General features: G+C 44.1%; 1 protein-coding gene across 3 annotated transcripts in view; it reads right to left on the bottom strand.

Moving 5' to 3' along the window:
• CALN1 (calneuron 1) overlaps nt 1-12,318 on the bottom strand; it is a 462,160-nt gene that overhangs the window by 359,941 nt on the left and 89,901 nt on the right. For 2 of the 3 annotated variants that reach the window (XM_005224934.5, XM_059881397.1), the window contains exon 2: nt 7,542-7,666. In XM_005224934.5, coding sequence (XP_005224991.1) covers nt 7,542-7,659 — 118 coding nt within the window. In that variant the 5' untranslated portion in view covers nt 7,660-7,666. The remainder of the gene's footprint in view (nt 1-7,541; nt 7,667-12,318) is intronic. The other variant, NM_001206115.1, reaches the window with a different exon arrangement.

Raw genomic sequence — 12,318 nt, 5'->3', positions numbered from 1 at the left:
AGAAATATTAAAGACATTATTGTTTTATGTATATATCTTTGTGTGTGTTATTGTAGGACAAGAAGGAAAATGTGATAACTTAATCAAGTTTGTATTTGAGATGCTCTCTTCCAGTGAAATGGAACTGAACTGATATAGGGCCTCATCCTGGATGAGGCACAAGATCACCTCTTGGTGACTGCAATTGTCTAGGAGGTGGGGGACCTGGCCCAAGAAAACAGCAACATGGCTGGAGAAGAAGAAAGACGATCTGCAAGGCTTTGCCAATGCCATGTGTAGAGTAAGACAAAAGCGGGGGTGGGGGTCCAGGATGATCCCCAATTTACCATCATGCCTTACTGGGTATAATAGGATATAATTTTCTGGGAAAAAATCCAGAGGAGGGGCAATTTAAGAGAAAAAAAGAAAATCTGTTCATCTTTGGACATTGGAATTTAAGGAACTGTATATAGGGCTATCAGAGAAGGCAATGGCACCCCACACCAGTACTCTTGCCTGGAAAATCCCATGGACAGAGGAGCCTGGTGGGCTGTAGTTCATGGGGTCGCTAAGAGTCGGACATGACTGAGCGACTTCACTTTCACTTTTCACTTTCATGCACTGGAGAAGGAAATGGCAACCCGCTCCAGTGTCCTTGCCTGGAGAATCCCAGGGATGGGGGAGTCTGGTGGGCTGCCATCTCTGGGGTCGCACAGAGTCGAACACGACTGAAGCGACTTGCAGCAGCAGCAGCAGCAGCATATAGGGCTATAAGTAGCAGATCTAAAACTCAGGAGGGAGGCATGGATCGAATATAGCTATCTTGAGGTGATTGGTACACAGTTGCTCCTAGGGATGACAACAAAACCAATCCTAGGAGACAACAGTGCATCAGGAGTGGGCAGAAGATGAGGGAAATGACAAAGAAGTAGAAAAGAGGGAGGAGGAGAGCCAGCTAGCGGCAAGGATGCCAAGCCAGTGACAAACCAAAACCCAGGGTGTGAGCAACGTTGCCAGATGCCGGATAAACATTGAGTGTCTACTGCATCAGGCAAACAGGAGGCTATTGAGGAAACTGGGCTGTGCTGATGCAGTGGGTCTAGAAGAGTCCAAATGGAGGTAGCCAACTACTAAAGTGGTACTTATGGTTACAAAGTTGGATTGATACATCGCTCTAAAATTCAAATTAAAATACTCTCCAAAAAGGTAGGATAATGTATGCACATCCCCAGAAACATTTATTGTGAGATGTACACATATGTCAGAGGCTGAGGAGACATTTTCACTAGTTGCCACACTAACTAAACCAGTGTAACATAATTTCCACCCACCACAGAGGCACATACAGAAGACATGGCTCATCACCATTATCCGCCCTGCTAGGAACCCAGAGGCTACACCGACCAGCAAATCAAGCAATCGATCTCTATTTCACAGCATGTGTTCTCCACAGAGATCTACTCCTCAACCCAAACCCACCTCAGCAGCATCTTTCTTATTTTTAATTTTTATTTTATATTGTAGCACAGTTGATTAACAATGCTGTTAATTTCAGGTGGACAGCAAAGTGATTCCATGATGCATACACATGTATCTATTCCTTTTCAAATTCTTCTCCCATTTAGGTTATTATAGAATATTGAAGAGCTCCCCATGCTATACAGTAGGTCCTTGTTGGTTATCTATGTAACAGCACCTCTTTTCTAAGCTCCTTTGGGGAACACAACTCTCTAATGGTACAGGAGCCATGGGTGAGTGTCTCATCCCCATTATTTGTGCGAGAGTGATGAGAACCCAAATGTACCAGAATGTTGAATACAAGCTTGGGAACAGGAAAGAGACCAAAAGCAGGGAAGAATAAAGGAACTAATAGAATTCTGTGGCATAAGAGAGCCAACTTAATAGGAGGGGCCATCAAGAACCCACTTCTGATCAGCAGCCATGGACTAGAGGAATGTCTTCTAGAAACTGGACTCTCCAGTTGGGGCTGAAAGAGGGGACGTTACCCCAGGTCTGGAATAAAGTGAAGATAGAATGAGAAGGCTAAAGGCTCTTTATAAATTTTGTTTGCTGACAGATCCTGGGTCTACAAGAAACTTCCATTGCTGAGTCACAGAACAGAACAGAAAAAGCAAAGGGAACATATAAAACCATCTTCTAATGGAAAACAAAGGTAGCATCAGCTGGGAGACTTGGAGAAAAACAGATTTTTATTATAAAAAGATCTCTCTATATAATTTATGACAAGAAACAGAAGAGACTTGGATAAACTGTGTACAAGTTGTTCTCAATAAGACAAAGGGTTGGGAGAGAATAAAAAAATATGACTCCAGTAAAAGACAAAGAAGTTGCCATGAAAAGAGCACAGCCTAAGACTACAGCAGCAACTCAACGACTACAGCCTAAGAGCTACAAATTGGAAACAAACTGAATACCTGCCAAGATAGAATGGATAAAAAAAAGAGAATAGGATAGATAAATAAACTTAGGTATTTACCTCTCAAGAAACACCATATATTGATGAAAATGAATGAACTTCATCTACCCTCAAAAACATGGTTGAGTCTCACAAGTATAAGGCTAAACAGAAAACCATGAATATAATGTGACCCCCTTGAGATGAAGGTAAAACATGAACACAAACAATGATAGGTGACTGAGGAAGAGATAATAGGAAAAACTTCAAAGGTACTTCAGGGTGCTGGTAACACCTTATTCCTTAACCTGGGGGGTTGTTGCATGAGTGTTCATATTTGATAATAATCGAACTGTACTCTCAAACTTTTCTGTATCACACTTTGACCAAAATGTTAAAGGATAGCTACTGAAATAAAATCAAGCTACAATGAAATGGAAACTTTCAACCATAATGAAAATAAGTTCTAAAGGCAATAGTAAAAATTGTTTTAAATGACACCAAACAACTAAATCCATGAAGTGGTAGACAGACTCAAGAATGAACAGAGAAGTGCAAAAAAAGAGAAAAATGATGTGAGAAGAGACCCGTTTTGTGGAAAATATCAAATGAAGATCTAGCATTCGAATGGGAGGCACTCCTGAAGAAAAGAAAAGAAAAAAAAAAAAAAAACAGAAATAACAACCATTCAAGATGTGAGAGCAAACTAACCTAGGCTAGAAAGAAGACCCAAGACATTAATCCAAGAAGCTGACACTGTGACTGGCAAGAATAATGTGAAACACCCACACTCGGACATTTCACAATGGTCACGGAGAACCATGAGGACAGCATTTGCAACATCACAGCTGCAACAGAAGGGGAGGCTAAACTACATCCTAACAACGCCAAACTGAAAACAACCCCAAAATACATCCTGAATGGAACAGATACAGAAACTGAGATATATTTATATACAATGGAACACCATAGTTCATGAAAATAAGTAAACTTCAGAAAGAAGCAAGTTTAGTTTAAGACAGCCTCACAAGATTATTCAATAAATAGCACTGAGAAAACTGCTTTTAAAATATTATAATTCATGTGTCTAATAAAATTCCACATGACACATTCTAAAAACACAAGATCTACTAATAAATTCTGTATGTACATAAACTCCCTGGGTAGATTGTAAACTCCTTGGACCAGACAACAAATATTATACTTCTTTGGGCTCAGAGGTTAAAGCGTCTGCTTGGAATGCGGGAGACCTGGGTTCGATCCCTGGGTCTGGAAGATCCTCTGGAGAAGGAAATGGCAACCCACTCCAGTACTTTTGCCTGGAGAATCCCATGGATGGAGGAGCCTGGTAGGCTACAGTCCATGGGGTTGCAAAGAGTCGGACACGACTGAGTGACTTCACTTTCACTTTCACTTTCTTTCCACCCAGAAAACATTTGGGTAAACATTCCTGTAATGAATGAGTAATTAGGAATGAATATATGAATGAACACAAATGAATGAATGAATGAATGAATGAACATTAAGATCTCAACCAAATCGTCACTGCTGAGTTTGTTGGGTGATTTCCAACTCCAGTCTGACCAACTTGATGCAGCTTTGCATTATTCCCTCCTGAACTTTGTTTATAGAGAAGAAATAGAAACTTCTCAGAGTGAATGGCAGAGGGAGGTAGCCTGCATGGCAAGTGGCCCTGTTCTCAGAGGGTAACCTCTCACGGACTGGGTGCCTTTGCTCCTTACACTGAAGGAAAGGGACACTCCATCCCCAGTGACAGTCACTGACCAGGTGAGGGAACCTGCCCTTGGTGATCCATAAGCCCGAGGCTATAGCTATGGCAGGGTGGGGATGGTACCCAACTAACATCTGTGCCCAACATGGCTCGACCACAGAGGATGCTTCAGTATCCACCAGTGGCCAACACATCAACTCCCTGTGCAACACCCTGTGTCCTGCAGGGATAAATGAGTGGACCCCCAAACAGTAGGATGTTAGGGCTCACCTGACACAAGGCAGTCCCAAGAGAACAGCAAACAGACATCGTCTCAGAAACGGCAGTTTCCCTAAAAACCAACCTGCAGTCCTCTGAACTGATGCAAGCCAACGTAGAACACCTGCTCTACACGCAGAACACATCTTCACAGCCCTGCCACAGCCCCAAGATGCTTGTAACAAAGCGTGAGCAGTCATAACTCAGGGTTCACCTTGGCAAAAATAAATAAATAAGCAGAAGGAATCTTCCATCAGAAAATAAATGGCCTTTCTCCAGGCTCAGAGTATGGATTACCCTCCTAAAGAACAAATACAGTATTTTCCCCAGCCAACATCACACCATAAAGTCCAGCTTTACTCAACTAGGGACCCCTGACCCCCACCGCTTCGACATATATCCAGAGAAAACTATAATTCAAAAAGATATGTGGCACTCAAGTGTTCACTGCAGCATTATTTACAATAGCCAAGACATGGAAATCACCTAATGAACACCAGCAGATGAATGGATAAAGAAGATGTGGTACATATACAATGGAATATATTAGTCATAAAAAAGAATGACATAATGCCATTTGAAGCAACATGGATGCTAAGCGAAGTAAGCCAAAGACAAGTATCATTTGATATCACCTACATGTGAAATAAAACCATGATACAAATGAACTTATATATAAAACAGAGACAGACCCAGACATAAAAAAAAAACTGGTTACCAAACAGGAAAGGTAGGGGAGGGGCAAATTAAGAGTTTGAGATTAACACACATACACACTACAAATGGCAACCCACTCCAGTATTCTCGCCTGGGAAATCCCATAGACAGGGGAGCCCAGCGGACTACAGTCCATGGGTCACAAAAGAGTCAGACACAAGTTGAGAGACTAAACAACAATATATAAAACAGATAGACAACAAGGACCTACTCTATAGCACAAGGAACTATATTTGATGTTTCGTAATAACTTAAAAGGAAACTTAAATATCAAACTATATTTGATATTTCGTAATAAAAGGAAAAGAATATTTAAAAATAGATACATACATATGTATAACTGAATCACTTTACTGTATACCTGAAACTAATACAACATTTTAAATCAACTATACTTTAAAAAGAGAGAGAGAGTTGCTTGAAACACATAGACTTTTGGCCCAGTTCTCATGGCTTCTTCTCCATGGGGCTAAATACACAGGAGGCTCTTGGTCCCTCCTGCAAACTGGTGACTGAACGGGGGGAACCTACTCAAACAAACACCAGCACCCCACCCCCCGAATCAATGCACCACTGCCCAGCTCCCCACTGGAGCAGACCCCTGCTCGGGACACAAGGAAGACGGGGCCTCACCTCACCTGCCAAACACCCACAGCTCAGCCTCAGTCTTCTTTGTGGCCATCAGGATGGGCTCCTTTTGGAGGCAGTCAGGGCTCTATTTTTTGCTTCCAAGTCCTTGTCTGAATATCCTCTAGCCAACTAAAGGCAAGGAGATATGCAGGCACAGCTTTCCTCTCTGGCCCTCAGTCTGTCTGGACCATAGTGAGCAGCTGCTGGGCCTGAGGAACCTGGCTCTGGCCACATCACTCCCCCTTCCTCTGACCCCCTCCGGCCTCTCCCCTAAACCCAGCCCACTGGGCCCTGAGCTTCACTGCTTCATCATGGAAATAAGCAAGCCTCTACAGGGAGGCCTGGGAGATACCATGAGTTCAGTTCCAGGCCATTGCAATAAAGCTTATATTAATATCACGATGAAGGGAATCACTGAATCATTTAGTTTCCCAGTGTAAAAGTTATGTTTATGGACTTCTCTGGTGGTCCAGTGGTTAAGACTCCAAGCTTCCACTGCAGGAGGCATGGGTTTAATCTCTGGCTGGGGAACTCAGATCTCATAGGCCACACGGAGCGGCCAAATAAATAAAATAAAATATCCTTTTTTAAAAAGTTGTGTTTACACTACATTGTGTAGTTTATTAAGTGTGCAATAGCATTATGTCCAAACAGTGTACGTACCTTAATTAAAAACCATTTTAGCAATAAAAAATGTTAACCAGCATCTTACAATGTAGTATTGCCACAAACCTTAGATTTGTTTAAAAAAAAAAAACAAAAAACTGCAGTATCTGAGAAGTGCAATAAGGCAAAGTGTAATAAAACGTGGTATGACTGTCGAGAAGTAAGCAAACAACATGGGCGAGAGCAAGAAAGCTATCCCATGTCCCTGTCCTTGCTTGTTGCATTTCCTGCTGATCACTGTGAAGCAAGTTCGGCTTCCCTGGCCCAGAACTGAAACTCCCCACCTTTCCCTTGGAAGAAATGTGCCAAGAGAAAGCGCACTGGTTCAGACTATTACACTTAAAAGCAAAGATACGGGCCATGTGAGGTAATTTTAACTTCCCTATTTTAGAAAGTAAATTTCAACTTCTTGTTTTAAAACAGTGTGTTACCAGGAACACAGCATTCCAAAACAAGACGGGAAACCGATCTGGCTTGGCCTCAGCAGATGTAGTACCTAGGCAAACATCTGGCTGAATCAACCTAATTCTCTATCCTAAAAAAAAACTCTGTCTTCCTCATTTTAATTTTTTAATTAAGGAGTTGATTTCACCAGGCTACAGAGGGGGCACTGTCCCAGGATGAATTCAGTCACCATGTTCTCTGGTTCGTTCCCAACCCTAAGGCAGGGTTACACTGTTACAGAGGCAATCAAAATAATTGCTGGCTATTTCCACCTGGACACAGATTTCAAATGATTCTGATCTGGACAAGATTCAAAGCACCATTCAAAGGCCTCAAGTCAACAGACGGCCATTAACAGGGCTACAATCTCCCCAACAGCTGGGCCCCATCGTGGACAAGAGGGAAATAGAGCCACACTATCGGTGATCAAGATTCCATCAACTGGAAAATAACATGTGGGGAGCTGAAGGCTGTCTCCCAAGTTGGTATCCAAAGGAACCAAAACATTCACCATAGATTTTTCAGGGCACCAGGTCCATCTCACACAAAGAAGTCGTCTGGGCAAAAGTGATCTCTGAACTTGTTCCTGCCGCATCATGGTTAGACCTGGCCACAACTGATGGCCAGGGTCTTAGATGAACGACAGCCCCAGATGGCTCCCTTGGGTGGCTAACCTCCCAGGCTGGGCGGGCTCCTTACCGTCCAACTCCTCCACGGAGATGTTAGCCAGCTGCTCGCTGTCGCTGCCAGCAGAGAGAGATCGGTTGAGGTAATTCCCCTTGTACAACAGGCCAGCGGTCACATGGTGAAAAGGCATCTTCTCCCTGCTCACGAGAGACAGGAGGTAGAGGGGGAGAGAAAGACATCATCATCCATTCCTCTTTTCCCTCCTGAAGGACCATCCCGGTGTTTGGACGGCCAGGGGTATTTTTTTTTAATAACAATAACATTGATAGAGGGAAAGTCAGAGAGTACCAGGGTCCCCCTAGCCAGAACGATTCCCAAATGCCCCCAAATTCTATCCTTTCCTTCACTGTACATCTTACTTCATTTTCCCCATTTAATAATGAACTTAAGCCATGGGGTTCTGGCAGACTGTGGGATACCCTGGCATCAACCAGCTGTCTCTCCATGCAAACAAGGATGCACTTGCTCCTTTCTCTGGCCTGATAAACACTTTCTCTGTCCTCATAAGAAAGGATTGAACACCCTAGAAATGTGAGTTTATCCAGGGACCAGATGTCTTAGCTATGACTGTATAGAAATCCAAGTGTTTCATTTTCCCCAAGTAAAGCAGGTATTGCACTTATCCTGCACTCAAAGCAGGTCGGACGTGCCAGGCTCTGAGCGAACACAGGCAACAGCCTGCACCTCTGAGAAGCGGCCCTGCGCCTATTAGCACGAGTGGCTCATGAGCACAGCCCTCTGAGGTGTCAATCACACCTGACCTGCTGGAAAGGTGGGCAGCATCTCAAGGTGTCTCAGAACGAAGCAGCTTCCAGGACTCCCACAGGAAATGAAAGCATCCCCTTAGACCAGACTAACAAACCCTCCGGGATCCTCGGCCCAGAGCGCTACCCCTGGGGGTGTGAAGTTCCCACCAGTGCAAGGGGGCCAGAGGCTCCAGACTAAGGTGAAAGGGAGGGACGAGAGATACAGTTAGAAAGTTGGTCTCTCACAGCATGGAGGTTCCTCATACAACTAAAAACAGAGTTGCCAGATGATCCAGCAATCCCACTCCTGGGCACATATGCAAACAAAACTCTAATTCAAGAAGATACACGCACGCCCGTTTACAGTGGTGCTATTCACAACAGCTGAGACACGGAGACAACCTAAATAGCCATCAACAAATGAACGGGTAAAGATGTGAGAGACATACACACACACAATGGAATACTACTCAGCCATTAAAAAGAGTGGAATAATGCTATTTGCAACAACATGGATGGACCTAGCGATTACCAAAGTAAGTGAAGACAGAGAAAGACAAACAGCAAACGATATCACATATGTGGATCTAAAATACGACACAGATGAACTTATTTACAAAACAGACTCGCAGACACAAGAACAGACTGTGGTTGCCAAGGGGTAGGGGACGCAGGGAAGAGTTTTCCTGGGAGTTTGGGGTGGTAGATGCAAGCTACTACATTTAGAATATATAAAAAGTCCTACTGTGTAACACAGGGAATTACGTTCAATATCCTGTAATAAACCATAATGGATAAGAATATGAAAAAAAGAAGAGAGAGAGAGAAAGTTGGGTTTCCCCATAGCGGAAAGAGCAAGTTCTGTTATAGTGAGTGAGTCATGGGGCATATCTGGTTCTGCTTCCCCCTCTGCAAAGAGGGTAAGAGGATAGAGAAGCCTCTGGGTGGAATTAGGGAACAGGCAGGAAAGAGTTCTGCTTCCCCATCTGCAAAGGGGGTAAGAGGATAGAGAAGCCTCTGGGTGGAATTAGGGAACAGGCAGGAAAGAGCAGGAGTCAATTCCCGGGTGCAGGTAGAGGACACCCTTTTAACAGAGCTCCAGAAAGGTGAACAGGGGCACAGGAAGGGGTAATCTTCCCACCACTGGGGGCATGCAAGCAGAGATTGAGGCCTCCCTTGCCAGGGGTTCTGTGGGAGAGAAATGGCCCCTGTGTTGTCTCCCACACACCAATCATTCTCCAAGTGAGTCCCTTGTAGAGTCCCTCTGGGCATTAAAATTTGCATCTGTGTGTTAAGCCAGAGTGGTCCTAACAGCCCCTTAAGGCACTGCTGAGCAACCAGGTGTAAATTACAGAAAGAGACAGCCAACAGAAGGCCAGTCTCTGGGGATGACTGTTCAGGGCTTCCGGGCTCCCAAACCTTGTGTCCCTCAAGTCACACTCATGACAATCAACTGTCCCTGGTGATGGATGCTGTGGGGGCAGGGTACTGTCTTCTTTTCCCTGTGACACTACAGGCCTGAGTGACAGGCCGGCAGGATGCCCCTTCCTCTCTCTCCCTCCTGACTAGAGTCCACTCCAGCATACTCCTGGATGGACTGAGAGCTACTGACTTAGAGATCAACCCATGAGACTCCTAAGAGCTACAGGGCTTGACCAAGAGCAGGAAGCCGGTGAGTGGAAGAATCCATTCTAGAACACAAGCCTCCTAAGCTCTCTTTCAATTAAGCAACCTTAGCTCTCCACCAGACATTTCCACCCGGATGTCAAACCCTCATTTCAAACTTAAGATGTCGAAAAATGAATTAATTATCTTCAAAAAAAAATAGGCCACACTTCCTGATTTCTCTATTTCTATCAAAGGTACTTTTCTCTCATCATAACACCTGGGACGATTCTCACAAATGTTCAGGGCCCTGAAAAGTAAAACAGACACATGGCTGAGGCTGGAGCCAGCCACCAGCCTCCAATGCACCCTTAATTCTTTCCACGGCTAACATCCCTCCATCCATGGGCCGATCGCAAGTGACAGGAGGGAATCACAGAGTATGCAAGCCTTTAACAATTGGAAGGGGCACATCTCCAGCTAATTATAAGTCAGACTTTTCCCCTCCCAGCCAAATCTATCCTTATACGTAAACGGGCAAGAATCTTTCTTTGGGTGACTTCCCTGGTGGTCCAGTGGCTAAGACACCGAGCTCCCAATGCAGGGGGTCTGGGTTCCATCCCTGGTCAGGGAACTAGATCCCACATGCCACAACAAAAGATCCTGCGTGCCACGATGAAGACCCAGTGCAACCAAATAAATAAAATAAAATTTAAAAATAATAAAAATAACAAAAAAATTTTTTAAAGAATCTTTCTTCGGAAGACAACTTCAATTACCATCACCTCTTTTCTCAAAGTTAAATTCCAGACCAAACAGGTTTAAAGATGAGAATCAGACGCACAAAGTAGGGCCACTCTCCCTTTCCTATGGCTAGCCCTGATTTGGGGCACCATGTGCCACCGTGGTCATTTCAGCCTAGACTGAGTCCCATGGTCCTGGGAGTGATATATCCATACTGGCTAACATTTCCTGTGTGGTTTCAGCATCCCTCTCAGCACTGGCCCCAGAACCCAGTCAATCTGTTGTTTTAACCATCGTTTAAATCCTTCATAAACATAGGAAAGCACTCACACTGATCTCTAATTTTGCCACCTGGAAGGAGGCCCCACTGAGGTCAGTAAGGCACGGAAAGCATTTCTTCCCACGCCACCGCTCATGACTCCAGTGTCTCAGCATTTTGTAAACCTCTTCCCATGATCACCTTCTACTTGGTTGTCTGAAGCTCTGGCCCCACCACACGCATTTTTACAGCTGCCGTAACAAGGTTATACTCAAACACATGTGTCCAAGCCACATTCAGCTGCAGAATAAATGCTGAGTATTCTGCAGAGAAAACTGGTCGCAACTGAGTCCCACTCGATAGACCAACATAATTTGCTTCTGGAAAAAGCAGTCTACAAAATTAGATACATATTCAGTTCATTCACCCGAAACTTTCGCTCAAAGTCTAGTGCAAAAGGAAACACGTGCAATTGAGCCATCCGTAGAGATAAATAGAGAAAGGGAAGAACATTATCCCAAGTAAGCTAAAAACAGCCGCTGCAATTAAAGACTAAATTTCACCCCAAGCCACCTGGGGAAATCCAGGCTTTTAAGGTTCTCTGTTTGGCTATGGAAGGAAGGGAAACATATCAGTTCATCAGCAAAGACAGACGTGGTCCTGAACTAAAGCTTAGAGATGGGTCCTTATATATACATTTAAATAGTTATTTTACTCATTGAGAACTATTAAGTGACTGTTTATCATGTGAACATTTTTTTCTGTATTTTCTGTGAATTCGTAGTTTCCTGGCTACGAAACACGACTATCTGGTCAAAAGCAGTGTTAGATTTAAATCCTAGCTCTGCACTGATTAGCCATGTAGGTAAATAAATTAACCTCTGTAAGCCTCAGCCTTCTCCTCTGTAAAACTGGGGGTTTGACATGTACTGCATAGGATTTTTGTAACCATGAAATAAGATAACATACAGAAAGCACTTGACTTAGCATCACAAATGTTCTCAATAAATATCATCAGTAATTATTTGCTAAGGATTACATGAAGTGGGATGCGGGGCAGAAGAAGGTCACAATATGTCAGGTGGAAGATAAAACACGCTGGCTTTTGAAGGAGGATCAGGAAGAACCTGGCCAAGGGTGAGTTTCAGAGAGAAGCTGGCTGGCATTGCATGCCATGGATGTGCCAAGCAATTCAGTGTGTATACAACAGAGCACCAGGGGCCCCAGCACTGAGCGGTGTCAGCAAGCAGCTGACTGTACCAGGCTTTGCTCCTGCTTAGTTGCTCAGTCGTGTCCGATTCTTTGTAACCTCATCGACTGCAGCCCACCAGGCTCTCTGTCCATGGGGTTCCCCAGGCAAGAATACTGGAGAGGGTTGCCATTCTCTTCTCCAGGGTATCTTCCTGACCCAGAGAGTGAACCCAGGTCTCCCATA

The sequence above is a fragment of the Bos taurus genome, chromosome 25, assembly GCF_002263795.3.
Source record: "Bos taurus isolate L1 Dominette 01449 registration number 42190680 breed Hereford chromosome 25, ARS-UCD2.0, whole genome shotgun sequence".
Lineage (NCBI taxonomy): Eukaryota > Metazoa > Chordata > Mammalia > Artiodactyla > Bovidae > Bos > Bos taurus.
The sequence above is the reverse complement of the archived record's forward strand: the minus strand, read 5'-3'. Positions and strand labels throughout refer to the sequence as shown.